Source organism: Lampetra fluviatilis, chromosome 30 (assembly GCF_964198595.1).
Source record: "Lampetra fluviatilis chromosome 30, kcLamFluv1.1, whole genome shotgun sequence".
NCBI lineage: Eukaryota > Metazoa > Chordata > Hyperoartia > Petromyzontiformes > Petromyzontidae > Lampetra > Lampetra fluviatilis.
In genome coordinates, this window is record NC_136304.1 from 10,675,675 (window position 1) to 10,693,618 (window position 17,944).

General features: G+C 50.9%; 1 protein-coding gene across 4 annotated transcripts in view; it reads right to left on the reverse strand.

Moving 5' to 3' along the window:
- LOC144943266 (homeobox protein Meis1-like) overlaps positions 1-17,944 on the reverse strand; it is a 251,869-nt gene that overhangs the window by 193,265 nt on the left and 40,660 nt on the right. For all 4 annotated transcript variants that reach the window (XR_013639471.1, XM_078870606.1, XM_078870605.1 and 1 more), the window contains exon 3: positions 11,466-11,607. Coding sequence is in view for 3 of the 4 variants with exons in the window: in XM_078870606.1 (XP_078726732.1) it covers positions 11,466-11,607 (142 nt within the window). In the remaining variant the exon portion in view is untranslated. The remainder of the gene's footprint in view (positions 1-11,465; positions 11,608-17,944) is intronic.

A 17,944-nucleotide genomic window follows, 5' to 3' on the forward strand; every position in this document is an offset into this window, starting at 1 on the left:
TTTTACTTATTTTTCCAATAAAGCGTCCTCGCTTGCGCGCTTGCCTGCAAAATGGCGAAATCTGGGCAGAAGTCTGCTGCAACGACGCATTGCTCACCAGACTTAGCTCCCAGAGCCATGCCTCGTGTGTTCAGAGCTACAAAACAAACCGCATCGCCAATCGAGCGCAGCAGATGAGTTCGATTCGCGCCGCGAGGAAGCTTTGCGAGGAGGCTGACGAGAGTCTGGTCGGAGACCTCAATGAGCCCCGTGGTCATCATCCTCCTCCCCTCCCCTCCGCACGGCTTCTTCACTCACTAGAGACACGCCACGGTCGTGCGCTTGTTTGCCGTGGCCAGCGGCAGGACGCCTTTGCAAGTGACGGAAAGAATAGAAAGTTGTACGCTGAACGTCTTTCGCACACGTACGGAGTCAACCCCGCAGGGATATTCAGACCACGATACGCAGACACACAATCACCGCCTCGAGTGGACGCGGTGTTGGCGAGGCGATGAAATTCCCCCACGGACAATTCTCTTGCACGGTATCCATGCCGGAGCCTTGCACCCCTCTACTGAAAGGCTTTCTCAGTAACCCTTTTGTGTTTGAGAACAGCAGCCTTAGAGCAATTAATTAAGACACGGAAAGAAAGCGGTTGCACTACTTGGAGGAACACGTGCAGGGAAATGAGTTAACAGCGAGGTCACGGGCTCTTCTGTCGAGTACGTGAACTCACGAAACAACGACCACAAAGGTGCCTCGTATAACCTTCACAGACTGTAGGGGCAAGTGCTGTTGGCAAGCACCTACGTAGAACGGTGGGTGGCCAGCACCACGCCCGGCCGCATTTGTCTCCCCAGTGGCGATGTTTACACACCGCACCAGGTACTCATTTGAGGCTGAGTCGACCTAGGAGAGGTCCAGGACCGGTTCAGATAATCGTCACCGGTGTTGTGGCAGGTTCGTAGCGCAGCGTAGCTCTAACCGCTACAAACAACCACACACAGACACTCACACACAGACACACACAGAACACACACACTCACACATAGACACACACACAGACACACACACACAGACACTCACACACAGACATTCACACTCACACACAGACACACACTCACACACACAGACACACACAGACAGACACTCACACACAGACACACACACTCACACACAAGCACACACACAGACACTCACACACAGACACACACTCACACACACTCACACATTCTCACAGACAACAGCACACCGGTGGGGGGGAAATGCGATAACAGCAAATTCTGCTTTAATAAACGACCCCCCCACCTCGCGCGAGCCTTTATAGGGGCACCGCAGGCAAGAGGCGGAATAATTATAGCAAGCGCCATCACCTTAACGAGAGCTTGTTTAATCACAGCCTCCTCCCCCCTGCTGCTCCCTCAACCCCTTCGCGCCCACCGTCCCCCCTCCCCACCTTGCCCCCCACTTATGATGGGTGCCGCTGCACGAGGCTGCGGGGTCGGGGGGGGGGAAACCCGCAGCTCAGGTTGCCGCACGCGGGCGGAGTCTTTGCGGAACTGTTTCGCGACGCGACGGGTTTTGTACGTGACTCTGTGTGTGTCTGTGTGTGTCTCTGTGTGTGTCTGTGTGTGTGTGTCTGTGACTCTGCGTGTGTGTCTGTGTGTAACCCCCTACCTCCTCGCGGTGCCGGACGGGCAACGCTGCCGCGGGCAGTGCCGTGGGGGGAGGGCCAATTCCGATCGGCCTCTTCCCTTCATGGCATCTCTGTCCACCCACAGTGGCTAAATGGGGGCTGTGGACGGGTGCGAGGGGCTGGTAACCCCTCCACCTTCAATAAATTACCACTAAACCACGAATACATATATGTAACTAATAAGCTTGTGCCGGAGGCCCCGGGGGGACAGGCGTCTATGACGTCTCCTGGCCAAACCCCATTTGGCGGAGCCAGGAGATTTAATCTTTACCCTCGGGGCTCCTCCAGAAACAACGAAAAGCCACTTCGGATTGCCACGTGGAATGTTCTAACGCTCACTGTGGAGGAGAGGCTGCCACTCCTCTGTCGGGAGCTGGACCGGTATCGCCTGTATCTCTGTGGCGTTTAGGGGGTCCGGTTGACCGGCTCTGGCTCCTGCCACCATGAGGGGTGGACAATCCTCTACTCGGGGCAGGAGACTGCCAAACAACAGAGTGTGGTTCTTCTTCTGAACAAAATTATTAAGGGGGCGTGGGAGTTTGGCGGTGAGGTGTGCGAAGCTGTAAGCCCCAGGCTACTTTGGGCTCACCTTCCTATCAACTGGAGGCGAGGAGTGGTGGTCATGGTTACTTATGCCCCCACTGAAGATTAACATCCGTGGAGGGATGCAGGCAAGGCCGATGAGTCAGATGCCTTCTATGACCTCCTGTTACAGGTGCTGGCTAAAGTGGCCCCTCGGGATAGAGTAATCTTGTTGGGTAATTTCAATGCCCGAGTTGGTCATGATGCTGGCACCTGGTCTAAAGTGATTGGAAGGCATGGGCCCGATCAGTTCAATAATAACGGTAAAAGGCTGCTAGAATTTTGTGCACACCCATGGGCTTGTAATTACCAACACGCTGTTCCGGCATCGGAGCATCCACACAACATCATGGATGCATGCCAGGTCCAAGCAAGAACATCTGCTGGACTACGTACTGACGGACCAGCGGATGCGAGCCCATGTCCTTGACACCAGGACCTACCGTGGAGCTGATCTGCCCTCTGACCATCGACTTGTCATCTGTAAGATGCGCCTGCCATTCTTCCACTTCGGTGATGGATGTAGACCCAGGACACATTTCAACCTAAGGTGGCCTGGTCTCAGCTAGCTGATGGAAGTTGTAAGCAATAATTTCATCATCGCTTGCAGCTGGGGTTGGCATCGTCCCCCACTCCTTCTGATGTTGAGGGTAAATGGGCAAGGTTTAGGACTGTGACTCATGCAGCTGCAATGGCTGCTTTGGATACGCGGTCCAGACCTCCCCAGAGAGCCTGGCTGACAGAGGAGGTGTTCAGGATGGTTGAGAAAAAGCAACAAGCCCACTCTAATCGTCTACAGCATCCCACGTCAGAGAATGAGGAGGCTTACCGCAGCCTTCGCTCGGAGATTCAGAGAGCCGTGAGGCGCTGCAAGGATGGGTGGTGGTCGCGGGTTGCTGAGAAGATGGAGTCTGCCCGTGATCACAAATCCATTTTTAACTCCATCAAAAAAGTAACCTGCAGCACCACATCTATTACCATCATTAGGGGGAAAAACGGTGATCCAATCTCCGACCCCCAGGAACAGGTTTGCAGATTTGCTGAGCATTTATGTGAGGTCCTGGGGGAGGGGAAATCCTTCAGCCAGGAAAACATCATGGCACAAAGTGGGGATGACCCTGCTGAGGCTGCAGTGCCTCAAATATTGGAAGAAGTCACCCCCGGTGAGTGGATGACTGAGGTGCCATCTGTTGAGGAAGTACTGAAGGCAATCCAGAGTCTGAGACCAGGAAAGGCACCGGGCAGAGATAATCTCCAAAGCGAAATGCTGAGGGAGGGTGACGTTTGTGCACAGACTGCCCTACATGACATCATAACAACAGTCTGGACCACTGGACGGGTTCCTCAGGATTGGAAGGATGCCCTGGTGGTCCCCCTTTTTAAGAAGGTCATGGCAAGGATTATTCAACATCGCCTTGCTAGGCACGCTGAGGAGAGGCTTGCGGAGCCCCAATGCGGTTTCAGGAAAGGGCGGTCCTGCGCAGATGCCATATTTTCTGTCCGTCTGCTACAGCAGAGGTGTAGGAAATTTCAACAAGACCTACATCTCTGCTTTATTGACCTGGTCAAGGCCTATGATACCATCAGTAGGCCTGGGCTCTGGGTTGTTCTTTGTGCTTTCGGAGTCCCTGACCCTCTGCTCACGATCATTAAGGACCTTCATGATGGTGAGCGGGCCTGGGTAAAACTTCGTGGCCGGGAGTCAGAGCCATTCCCTGTACACCTTGGGGTGCGACAGGGATGTCCTCTGGCTCCCACATTATTTAATATCTATTTTGACCATGTAGTTCGTGAAGCCTTCAATAGCTGTACCGGGGGAATTTCCATTTGGTACAGATATAATGGGAGGCTGATCGATGCCCGGGTGTGGTCAAGGGATGGCTCCCTATTGGTCAACCACGTTATTTATGCTGATGATTTGGCAATAGCTGCTCATTCAGAGGAGGAGTTGGAGACGCTGCTGCTGAAACTGGAGCGTGCCACTAAGAGGTGGGGCCTTACCATTAGCCCCACCAAAACTAAGCACCTGCCTGGGTATTTTGTAACATCGGACACTCCACTCCCACAACGCCCAATCGGTGATGGGGCAGTTGTGGAGAGAGTGGAGAGTTTCCCATACCTGGGCAGTGTGCTCATGACCGGCTCCCGTTTAACAGCAGAGGTCTCACTCCGAATCAGTCGAGCGGCAATATCTTTTCATCGGTTGCGTAACGCTGTGTGGAAGCTACCTGGTCTGTCGCTCCGCACGAAGCTTCAGGTCTTCTCGGCCACAATCATTCCCTCCCTTCTCTATGCTTGCGAAACGTGGACCCCCCTAATGGAGCATCTTTGACGGTTAGAAACATTTAGGCTGGCCTGCCTACGATCCATCTTGGGTTTAAGCAGGCTTCATTGTGTGAGGAGCTCACAAATCCTTAAAAGATCTGGGCAAAGTCCCATCGGTGAGCTCCTCCAGCAGGAAAAGCTGCGTTTGCTGGGCCATGTAGCCCGCATGCCCAGCAACCGCATGCCTAAACAGCTTTTGTTCGGCCGGATCGAGGGGGCTAAACGGGCGCGGCACGGGCTAGAGAAGAGATGGAGTGATGTGGTACAGGACGACGTGGAGCTGAGTGGACTTGCCGATGACTGGTACCAGCGGTGTCAAGATAGGCCTTTGTGGAGGAGGCTCGTGAAGGACGCTACTGGGCAGTTGGAGGCAGTCGCACTCCAATAACAACGGAGGGCGTAGGAGCGACGCTCACAACAATGAGCGGAGCGCCGGATGGCTAAAGCACAGCAAGTGGCACAGTAGGGGGCACAGGATGTGCATCAGCCAGTCATCTCAGTCATCTCAGTCAGTCGACCCGTGTCACCTGGGTCTGCCCCGTGACCTCCTGCCAGTGGGCATTCGACACTTCACGTGGCCTCAAGGTGCACATAGCCTGGCACAAGCGTCGTGGTGACGTCACCGCCACTTAGTGGCGAATGGCGGTTGTTGTTGTTGTTTTCTTTGCATCGGTGCATCGGCAAGTCACATCAGTCAGTCCACCCCATGAAACCTGCTGGATCTGCCCCGTGACCTCCTGCCGCCGGCGGGCGTTCGACACTTCACGTGGACTCGAGGTGCACGTAGCTTGGCACAAGCGCCGTGGTGCAGTCACCGCCGCTGAGTGGCAGCTGCTGCTGTCGTTGTTGTTGTTTTCGTGCGCATTGCGGCAAATTGAAACGTTGAGATTTTGTGCCGACTTCGAAGAAAGATGTCTCTTTTTTTTACTTAAAACTTTTGTGACTGCGGGAATTCATACTCTTTAGTTCTTTCGGTAAAGTTACGTAGATAGAATATAATAATAATAAATTATAAAGTGAATAAAAATTATAAAACCACTAATGTAGACTGTAGCCTGGTTCTTAATCGGAGTGAGCGCACTGGCAGTCTATAATGTAGACTGTAGCCTGGTTCTTAACTTTAGTGAGCCTACTGGCAGTCTATAATGTAGACTGTAGCAATGGTTATTTACCTGAGTGAGCCTACTGGCAGTCTATAATGTATAAAGATGGCTCTTCTCGTTATTTTGGCTGGGCTACGACATCGGACAAAGCCAACGAAGTTGCTGGCCGCATCATTTTTCACAACGAGAGAAACATACAACTCTGGCTGCTGTCGCCCCATGAGGCTGCGGTTGTAATAATTACGGTAATTACCGGCGACAGGTCGTAAGTCGAACGGTAAATGTTGCAGTGGGTTTACTCTCCAGCACTTCAGCCGATTAGTGCTGAACTCAGTGGGCACGTTGTGTTTACGTGACAAACCTCACGAATTGGCTGTGTCGGGTGGTGGCGGGCTTAAGGACACATTTATATTCACGCGATCTAAGAGGCCGTCCATAAATGACGTCACGAGATTTTTGACCCCCCCCCCCCCCATCGTCACACGGCGTCACAAAAAGTCAGACCCCCCCTCAAATATGGCGTCACAAAGCTCTGCCCCCCCCCCCAATTATTTTTTTAACATGCTTCAAATCGCTTTAAACTATTGTCATTGTAGTGCGTATTTAATGTGGCGCTGCACTCTGATGTTGTCGGAGAAAACATTTATTTAAAAGTCTATTTAATTAAGTAGAACGTGTTGTTTTTTTATATTTAAATTTACTATTTTGATGTGACGTCACATTTCTCAAACATCGTCACAAATGTCTGACCCACCCTCACCCCCCAGGTGCGTGACGTCATTTATGGACGGCCCCTAACCCAAAAAATAACACCCCTCTCTATTATGGAGAAGCCTCCTGGTGGAGTGGAGTGTTTTGTTTGGCCGGTCGGCCCTCCTTTCAGAGCGGCGAGCAGGCACGGAGATTGGCCGGCAAACCAAACGGCGGTCTTGATTCACGTGCCCGACCCTGCTGATGTGACCCGGAAGGTGAAACGTCGGTCTCTGAGAATGTGCGCCCGTGAACGGATGCTGCTGGGAAATGAATGGGTCTGGAAAGCCGAGAGACCGATGGACCCGGGCGGACTGTTTTTTTGGTATTTAGATGTGGAGACACTTCATATGCGGAGACGCTGAACGGGAATGGAATCAGTGATTACACACAAACTGTCTGGGTAGCAACAGTGCTCGTGACCGCCCTACCCAGCTGCGCCTATAACATATAAAGTAATTACCCAGATTATCCTCGTTAATGTGACATCACTGCAGTTCGAATACTGGCCCCACTTCAGAACAAAACAACGTCACATGACACTTGAACAAATCACTTGATTTTAAAAAATCACTAAAAACAATGAACTGACGCAAAATAATAACACTTCGGGGAGTTTTGCCGGCTACCTCAGGTGGCCCGTGATGCCAGCTCTCAGATGGGTTTCCGAGTTGTCCGAGGTTTCGCACTACGTGTGGGAAGCTTCTTCAGGAACTGGCGAATGCATGCGGCTACCGCTTGGCTTCGTGTGAAGAAGCTCCCAGGGCCCAGAGCGAAATTGGCATCGTTCCCGAATAGCCCGTGGTGCAACCCGGAGGCAGGGCCACGAAAACCCTGGGTTTGAATCCAGGCACGTGTAGCAAGTTTGCTTCACCCAAAAAAAAATGAATACAAATTCGGATTTTCACTTAATTTCCGTGGCCCTGCATTCGAGGGATAACTTACGTCCACGCAACCCAACGGAGGACGTGGCAGCAGGCCGCTCTTTAACGACCGTGGAACAGGCACTGTCGATGTTGTTTTTGGTAAAGGGGCCTCGCGAAGTGGTGTCCCCCTTTGGGGACGCGGCGAGATGTTCCACTGACGTTCGTTTCACTTCACGAGACGACGCCGACAGCACGGCAGCGAACTCGTCGTTGGTTGCTTTCGTGAGAATAAAACAGGTTAAAGGTGCAGCCCTGCAAATGCTTGCTCATGCTACCGTTGGCGGAAGAACTCCAGGGAGCTTCAGAGCGCACCTCAAAAGGGTGTTTGGTCTACTCTTCCACGCCGGCCAGATTTATTAGAAGAGGTGGGAGTGCCCTCACTGGGAGTACCCACACTTTATCCCACTGCCGATCGACTGTGGTTCAACCTATCGGTACTGCCGGGTGGACAGAGGCAGAAGGAGATTTAAGAAACAAGCCCCATCATTGCAACTGCAGTGCCGGGAGATCGAAGCGGCGCATCTGGATCGCATTTAGAGTATTTGGCTGCTATCAATTTCCACACAATAAGCCCCTTCGTTGAGCCATTATTTGTGGCCAAGTCGCTTCTGAAAAACAGCTACATAGCTCAGTGGGCCTTAGCTAGTAAAATGAAAAGTTTCGTTTGGTTAATAGGACAGCGCGCTACCACCGCGGCACCGCTCCCCGTAATGTACATTAAAGGCCACCGCACATCCATGCAAGGGCAACGCCACACAACACGGTGCGATCGTCAGCCAGGAGAATGACCAGAGGCAGGGTCCACTCAACATGCTTGTAGAGTATTCGGCTGCTATTAATTTCCACGCGATAAGCCGCTTCGTTGGGCCATCATTTGTGATGGTCGGGTCGCTTCTGAAAAAGAGCTATACAGCTTAGTGGGTCTTACCCGGAAAAATAAAAAAATGTTTGCAAGTTTTAAACTTAGTTGGGTCGTAGGTCTACAATATTTGAATTGTGAGAGCATGGGATAATTTACCAGGATACACAGGAATCGTCGGGCTCTGCACTACAGAGGCCGGTTTAAACAAAACACTGTGCTGTGTAGCTCCACGTGCCGTATTATTATTATCATCATCATCATGCCATATCATTTTATTAGTGTGAGCGCCTGGGGAATTCTCGGATAATGCGTGCCGTGTGGTTGAGCTCGGTGTAATGTTGATACGGTAATATACAAATACACATCATACCCAAGGGTTATTACAGTCTGAACATTATTATCATCTTGTATAAAGCCTTTTATTCCATAATGTCAATTTCTGCCAATATACATTTGAGTAATTACTATTGTTATTTTTTTTACATTCATCGAATTTTTTTTTTTTTGGCCTGGTAATTTATTTATTTCAGCTGACATCAGCAATGCCTGACCTACATTTTTTTGAATGCGTGCGGGGAGGGCGTTGATGGAGGCTTCACAAACGGGCATCCAGCACCCGCCTCCCATCGCTGCGCAAAACTGGGGAACCACAATTTGCACCGCGATGCATTTTCTGATGCACTTACTTTAGCAGATGCACGCTACCCGCGCACATATGCACGCACGCGGACGCAAGCACACGGCCGCACGCACATGGACATATGCACATGGACACGCAAACAGACAGGCACACGAACGCACCCACGCGGACACGCACACGGATGCACGCACACAGATGCATGCACACGAATATGGACGTACGCATACGGACACGCACACAGACAGGCACACGAAAAGCACACACGTGGACACGCACACGGATGCACGCACACGGACGTAGATGGCCAGGCTGAGCGACGTTAGCGGGAGCCGCCAAGGCCAGCAAGGTGCGAGACGTGGGTAGTGTGGGCCGTCACCGCGATAAATACAATAATCTACGAAACTTCCGACGCTTTCAAAATGCATCAGCTACTCGTTTAAGGCTGAGCTGACCTAAGGGAAAATGTCTGGAACAGTGTTCAAATTCCACTTTCTAACGATGCTCTCTGCATAGCTGCGAACTGAACCCGGGTCACTGGGGTCATCTCACCACGGTGTCGAGATGTTAGCTTCCTCACCTTGTATACAGGAGGTCGTGGGTTCGATCCTGACCCTGACACTTGGTGTATATTTGGAGTTTGCGTGTTCTCCCCGTGTTCACGTGAAATTTTCTCTGGGTCCTCCAGTTTTTTTCCTCCACATTTAGAATCAACATGCGTTTAGATTACCATGCAATAAGCCACTTCGTTGAACTATCATTTGTGGCCAGGTCGCTTCCGAACAAGAGCTACATAGCTCAATTGGCCTTACCCTGTTTCGTTTAAAGTTTGAGTTTAGAGTAAGAAGTAGCTTCTTACCATACGTTTGTATTTAAAAAATATATTTTTTTTAAAGGAAAAAAATTGGAACGTGTCCTTTACAGGACAAGTATAATATGCACAATTAACGGAGCGCTTTATTTTACCTCGTAAAGTAAATACAAATGTTGTTTACAGTTTTAAATACAAACGATAAATTGGTGTCTTGGGAGAGCCTCGCAAAGCCTGCTGGGACGAGGAGGATCGGCGGCAGACTTTGGGACAAGTACCGACTCAGCACTCGAAAAATCAAGAGGACCGGGACTTTCCGCCCGCGACTTTCTTGAAAGTCCTCTCAGGACATTCTGAAAGTCCTCTTGAGAGCAAATTGCCAAAGGGACAGTTACGGAGGTCCTGCGAGAGAGCGCCCGTGGAGACGCGGCGTCTCGCAATCCCAGCAACAAGACGCGCTCGCGGGCCAGTGATGCGACGCAACGGCAAGGGCCGTCATTCCATCCACGGCTTCTCCTGAGTGTGGAATCTACGTCGAGTTTAACACGTAGGCTTTCGCGACCAATGTCATCCATAATAAAGGTTGTGTTGGGTTAGACTGCGTAAATGTATACAAGTGTCGTTAAACCCGCCACCACCCCACACAGCCAATTAGTAAGGTTTGCCACGTAAACAGAACGTCCCGAATCGTTAACAAGTACAGCACACCGCTGTGTTGGAGAGCCAAGCCACAACATTTACAATTTTGTGGCTTTTTCTACAACACGCGTCGGGTGGTGGTGCGTTTAACAACACTTTTATATATTTACGCGATCTAACCCAAAAAAAACCTCTATTGTGAAATCTATGTAGAGCGACCAGGTTCACGCCGCGAAGGATTTCTTTCAGAATTGGCCGCTATTTTTTTAATTTTCATCATTTTATTGTGGGGTGTTCTTGCTCTACGGGATCGTGATCACAATTGCACAGAGCATCGTTTCGCCAGATTCATCGCAGGCAATCAAAAGAAGCAGTGAACGCCGCGCGCGCCGTTTATTGTATTTACCTTAATTCCCACTCTAATGAACGCGTTCAAGATAACGCGCCGGTTAATCCCTCATTAAATTTTACTGCGAAAATCTGGAGACAAGATACACTTTCACTAATCGGGAAACCTGGCATCTCTCGCTCCGTAATTGTCTCTCTGCGTTGTTTGTCTGCGTCTCGATGCGTGTGTCCATGTCTGGGTGCGGCAGTGCATCCATCTCCCCTCTTAGACTCGCGTTGCTTTAGCGGCCACGGACAATGTGCCCTCTCGCGGAATGGCCGTGGATTTGATTGAGGGGTCTCGGACCATTTTACTTATAACGCCTCACCTACAAAGCTGTCAAAGAAAAAAAATCTTTCTGGAACCGGTTAAAAATCGATTTTCGTTTAGGTTCATGGTCATAAAAGTTAGCGGTGGACTCCGATTTCGTGTTCTGGCTGGGCTCTCTGGTGCGTGCGTGTGGGGAGCGGTGGCATAACGGTTAGCGCGCTGCGCTGCGCTACGAACACGGCGACCCGAGTTCGATTCCGGCTAACGGCCAAAACCAATGACGATTATCTGAAGGGGTTCTAGGCCTCCCCTAGGTAGACTCAGCCTCAAATTTGTACCTGATGCTGTGTGTAAAAACATCGCCACTAGGGAGACAAAGGCGGCCGGGCGTGGTGCTGGCCCCCCTCGTGTGTTGTTCCGGCCTTCATAGGCGCTGCTCGCTATACGGGAGGGGGGGGGGATCTTTTGTCTTTGTGTGTGCGTGGAACGCCCCGCACCTGTTTGGCAAACACCGCGATGTCCTCGCTGAACGACGCCGACGAGCAGACGTCCCCGCCGGCGATGCCGGGCTCCCTGGGCGTGCACGTGGCCAGCTCGCACTTCTCAAACACGAGCGCCAGCAGGGGGAAGAGCGGGTGTCTGCGATCAAGCGGCCCGCGGGACACACGGAGCCGAAGAGAGGAGAGGGGGGGAGAGACGCACGCGACGATCCCTCGTTTTAGCCTCCATCACCACCCACTGCTTCGGCACAGTGCTGTGAACGCGCCCCTTGCTTATCAGTGGCTGCTGCCGAGCCATCGGCCTGGGTGTGCACGCCCCGTTGAGCTGTCTCGGTGTCTCCGATTCACCTGTCGGCAAATCATCTGACGATGTCGCTGTGTGAATCACTGCTATGGCGAGAGAGCGTCACCTTGTCAGGCTCCCGCTTTTCATTTGTACGTGGGTGACCCCAACGTACGTTTGGGGCAAAGGCCGGCGTGGTGAGCACCTGTGAAAAGCTGGCACGGGCAAGAGTGTGGTCAGCACCACGCCCGGCCGCCGTGATTTATCCTCTGCTGATGCTTCCACACCTAGGCGAGGCCGAGGGCCGGTTTGGATCATCGCCACTGCTGCTGACCGTGAGCGGGAATCGACCCCGTGTGGCCCGGGTTCACTTCGCCACCACACCCCCACACGCACAACCGTCACCTACGCGTACTGACACGATCATCATTGTTCATACAAGCACAAAGAAACACAGCCATGCTTTCACACACACACACACACGCGCGTACCTAACGCTGACACGTATAAGCAGAGCCGAGGGGCAAATCGGCACTCCTGATGGCCCTTGAGTGAGCAGTAAACATTTACCAGGGCAGACGATTCCACTGGGGGAACTACTTTCCTACCACGGTGAAGTCGGCCTCGCTCACGAAATCTCACCCTCCCCCCCGGCGCGTCACTCCGCCATGCGTGATAGTTCCCGAGCCAACGACCGTGCAAGGGCCATGATGATGGGAAGGGTCATTGGTGAAAAAAGAGTTCTGTAGCTCAGCGGATTCCTCCAGTTTCAATACACATTCAGATTCTGATGGTCGTGATTATGGTCTTCGAAAGAGGGTGCGATCCTCGAAGCCTGGGCATCTCAAGAGCGCCTTTACACCGCATCTCATCTGAACACATTTCAAAGGGTATCCCCAGTGGCAGCTGTCTCTGTGGGTACACGGTTACCCACAGACTCTCGGCCTCTGCAAGCAAGCATTTAGTCTACGAGTGATGACAGCCATGTACGATTCTCAATTCGAGTGAATGTGCGGTTCGTTTTAATGTCCGGGCATTGTACAGTATCTAAAACAAAATGTAACCTGCTGGAAATGTTTTCAAATAAAATAAATGTGGGCCGTCGCCGGCACGCGATGTGGTCGCGAATCCGCCGCAGACAAATGTCGACTTGGAGCCCTTTAGAGACCTCTCCCGTTGTTAAATCAGCAGCCGGACAATAAATGTACCCCTGATTACATCTGGTCTCAACATTACGAGAGCCCCCTTTGCCACCATTACGACATTGCGCCGTAGAGCTTTGCGTTTTATTGGATGATTCAGGGCTCGGTTTAAAAAAAAAAAACTTCAGGTGACTTTTTTTATTGAAATGTGTTTTTTTAAATAGCATTTTTCATTCTTTACAAACGCGCACACGCGTGCACACGTGCACATAGGCATTGTATAATGCCAGTTCATTTACTGTTAGCAAGCGCCTATTAAGGCTACACAATGGGGTGGTACAGCCAGTACTACCTTTGTATGTTCCGTGGAGATGCTGACACACTCACATGCTGCACGAGCAATGTTTTAATGTTGAGTTTACCTAGGGGAGGCTCAGGTCTGCTTCACATCGCCACTAGGGATGCCAAGACCAGGGATCGAACCCATGTCACTGCTGCCCACATCTTGCAAATTATGCGAAATTGAGACTGCGAGCCACGCCCTGACAGAGCATCGTCGTCGTCGCAAACTTCACAGCGACTGCAAAACCCACAGTCCCTTTTACACACACCTTTACATCATCCGCACCTAGTTTACACAACAAAGGCTCATTCTTAACAGCGTGCTTCAGTCGCACCGAACCTCACAAAATAATATTCAGGGCCTACCTTGGCTCCTCCCACCCTCAAGCAGTATATATACAAATACTGTTTCTTGGAATTTCTCTCACTTGATACAGCTATCGTGCTGTGACGGTTCCACCTGAAGACGGAAGCTTGTGTTGCCTCCGAAACGTCGTGATTTTTATTTTATTTTTATTTTACTTTTATTAATTAAAAAAGAAAAATTTACCTACGTGACTTTACCGAAAAAACCTAAGAATATGAATCTTTGCAGTCACTAAAGCTTCAAATCTAGAAGATGTAAAAACGTCCACTGTTGGGTCGGGGGCTGCAGTCTTTGACAGACTAGTCCATGACATGATGTTTATTCCACACCTGGTCGTCTTTGTCTCCCCAGTGCCGATGATTACACACCGCACCAGGCACTCATATAAGGCTTTGTCGACCCACAGGAGGCCCAGGACCCGTTCAAATATTCCCCGCCACCGTTATTGGTCGTCAGAGGAAATCGAACTCGAGTCGCCACGGTGGCCAGATGTTAACTACCTCTCCTGGTATACAAGAGGTTGTGGATTCGATCCCGACCCTGACGCTTGTATATTTGGGCTTTGCATGTCTTTCTCCCCGTGGTTGCGTGGATTTGTATCCGGGGTTTTCCCTCCACATTTAGATTCAACGTGCGTATGAGAGCATTTGGCTGCAATGAACTTCCACACGACAAGCCACTTCGTGGAGCTATCATTTGTGGCCAGGTCGCTTCTGAAAAATAGCTACATAGCCCTTACCTGGTAAAATAAATAACTAAATTTATGTTTGGTTCATGATGCAGCCGCACTAATCACCACCGTGCCACCGCTTCCCCGCAATGGACGTGAAAGGCCACCGCACATCCACGCAAGGGCAACGCCACACAACGCGTTGACGCGGTGCGATCGCCAGCCAGGAGGGTGCCCAGAAGTGGGGTCATCCATTCAGTGGCTACTACAAAGCTCACGTGGTGGTGGTGGACATAACGCGCGGCAGCTCTTGTCTTACTTTAATTTACCGTAGAGCGCCTTGACTAAGGCAGTGTTAGCAATTTGTGCAGCGGTACAGCGTGATGATATGAGATGGGTTGCCGAGAAGGATGGCATTGCGTGATGAATATGACGCCGATGGGTGAAATAAACGATGATGAAAGCGGCAGTGAGTGGTCGATGACGGATGGTTATGGAAGTTGCAAAGAGGGATGGAGTTCGTGATGGGGGGAGGGAGAGGTAAGGGGAGTTGGGGTAATCGAGGGAAAGCAAGTGAGTGTTTTGGGGGAGGAGAACGAAAAATAGACAGTGAGGCCGATTGTTTGACGTGTATGTATGTTGAACTTCTTTCGCACCGTACGTAGCCAACCGTGAAGGGGCAGGTCCAGTGCGAGGAGTGCCAGAAGTGAATGGTGATTGGACACAGGGAAGACGGTGGGGGGGGGGGGGCAGAGACAGAGAGACGGCTGTGATTGTGAACGCAGAGGGGCGAGAAGGAGCGTGGAGGCGAGATGATGATACGCTGGGGCGAAACCACGGAGAGGTTTGTCGACGAGGGTGAGGAATTCGCAAAGGCAGCGATGATAGCAGACGGCAAGCCAGCGTGGCAGGACGAGGAGAGGCGATGTGTGGCAGTGGTGGGGGAGACTGAAGATGATCCGGGCAGCGGCAATTGGGATTTGTTGGCCTGGGATTTGTTTTTTTTGTGTATTGGTGCTGCTTGTCATAGGGGCCGTCCATGAATGACGTCACGCGATTTTGGACGATTTTGGACCCCCCCCCCCCTTCGTCACACGCCGTCACAAAAAGTCAGACCCCCTCTCAAATATGACGTCACAAAGCTCTGCCCCCCCCCAAAAAAATATAAAACATGCTTCAAATCTCTTTAAACTATTGTCAGCGTACTGCGCATTTAATGTGGCGCTGCACTCTGATGTTGTAGGAGAAAACATTTATTTGAAAGTCTATTTAATTAAGTAGAATGTTTTGATTTAAAGCTTTTGTGACTGCAGGGATTCATATTATTGGTTCTTTCGGTAAAGTCACGTAGAAAGTAAATAATAAAGTAATAAAAATATTAAACAATATTTGCATTATTTTATTATTTCCCTTCTACGTGACTTTACCGAAAGAACCAATAATATAAGTAGAACATGTCTATTTATTTAAAGTTGCGCATTTTGATGTGACGTCACATTTCTCACCCCCGCCCCTCGTCCCACATCGTCACAAATGTCTGACCCCTCCCCCTAGGTGCGTGACGTCATTTATGGACGACCCCATAGCCGAGAGGTTGCTGCGTGACGCACATCCGTGGTGTTCACCGCAAGCCCCGCAGCGGCGAGCATTGTCGGAGGTATCCAGCAGGTAGAGGGTTCATACGTCTCTCGGATTGAGATTGGAGAAAAGAGACGACGGGAAGGAATTACAACGTCTAGCTCGCAGTGCGAGGGAATGAACGCAGAGTGAGAGGAGTGTTGTGAGCTGCAGCCTGGTGGGTGAGTGGGGGAGTAGAGTAAGAGGGTGAGTGTGTGAGTGGGTAAGTAGAGTAAGTGGGTGAGTGTGGGTGAGTGGGTGAGCAGGAGAGTCACTGAGTGAGTGGGTGAGCAGGAGGGCCAGTGAGTGGGTGAGTGAGCAGTTGAGTAAGTGGGTGAGTGACAGAGGGAGTGAGTGGGTGAGTAAGCATTTGAGAAAGTGGGTGAGTGACAGAGTGAGTGGGTGAGTGAGCAGTTGAGTAAGTGGGTGAGTGACAGAGTGAGTGAGTGGGTGAGTAAGCAGTTGAGTAAGTGGGTGAGTGACAGAGTGAGTGGGTGAGTGAGCAGTTGAGTAAGTGGGTGAGTGACAGAGTGAATGAGTGGGTGAGTGTGTTGCTGTGACCTGAAGTGTGGTGGTTGAGTGGGTGAGTGAGTGTGTGGGTGAGCGAGAGATTGAGTGGGTGCGTTAGTAGTTGAGCACGTGGGTGAGTGACAGAGTGAGTGAGTGGGTGAGTGTGTTGCTGTGACCTGACATGTGGTGGTTGAGTGGGTGAGTGAGTGTGTGGGTGAGCGAGAGATTGAGTGGGTGCGTTAGTAGTTGAGCACGTGGGTGAGTGACAGAGTGAGTGAGTGGGTGAGTGTTTGTGTTGCTGTGACCTGACATGTGGTGGTTGAGTGGGTGTGTTGGTTAGTAGAGTAAGTGGGTTAGTAGGTGAGCTGGAGTGAGTGGGTGAGTGAGTAGTTGAGTAAGTGGATGAGTGATAAAGTGAGTGGCTGTGTTGTTAGGGACCTGCAGTGTGGTGGTTGAACACTGTGTGGATTAGAGGAGACAGAAAGTCCTTGGCAGCAGAGTGATTTATATTCGGATGTAACACCTCACGAAACGATCTTTAAAAAAGAAAACATTAGGCTATGACGAATGACAACTTCTCCATTAGAGGTACCCGTCAATACACCTTCACACGCGACATGCATACAAACATTGCAAGCTTTCTTTGACAAATAAACCGGTCACATACTAAGTGTTGTGCATGTACGTATCTAAGCACGCGCACGCATGCGTGCACGTGTTCATTATTGAGCACACTGTATGTAAAACCTCGTGTCGCAGCCGCGGAGCAAATTCGACCTGAAGATGTTTCTCTCGCCAAGCACACGATAGATAGGCGGGGGCGATAAAGTCTCGAGAAACGAGGCACGCGTCAAATGCGCCCGATGGTAAATCCGTACGAGAATTACCGCCTTTAGTGACTCGCCGTAACGCAAGGGCTTCGGTCGACTTAGAGGAAAATCAATTGCACCCCTCACGACACCGCGTTCCAAATGCCCCGCGCACAGATAAAACAGATCGGATTGACAAGTACTGCGCTTGTAAGTTACACTTCTTTGTCAATCAACGGCTGAGCGAATGAAGGCCTTCGGGGCCGTCCATAAATGACGTCACGCGATTTTTGACAATTTTTGACCACCCCCTCGTCGTCACACGGCGTCACAAAAAGTCAGACCCCCCCTAAAATATGACATTACAAAGCTCTGCCCCCCCCCCCAAAAAAGATATAAAACATGCTTTAAATCGCTTTAAACTATTGTAATTGTAGCACGTATTTAATGTGGCGCTGCACTCTGATGTTGTAGGAGAAAACATTTATTAAAAAGTCTATTTAATTAAGTAGAACGTGTTGTCTATATTTATTTAAAGTTGCGCATTTTGATGTGACGTCACATTTCTCAAAGCCCCCCCCCTCGTCACACATCGTTACAAATGTCTGACCCCACTCCCCCCTAGGTGTATGACGTCATTTATGGACGGCCCCTTCCCTGTGCCACGTCGGCCACGGGAGGTCGTTTGACCATACTTCACCACGCGGGTCAGTGCGGGTTGGTGAAGGAGGTGGGT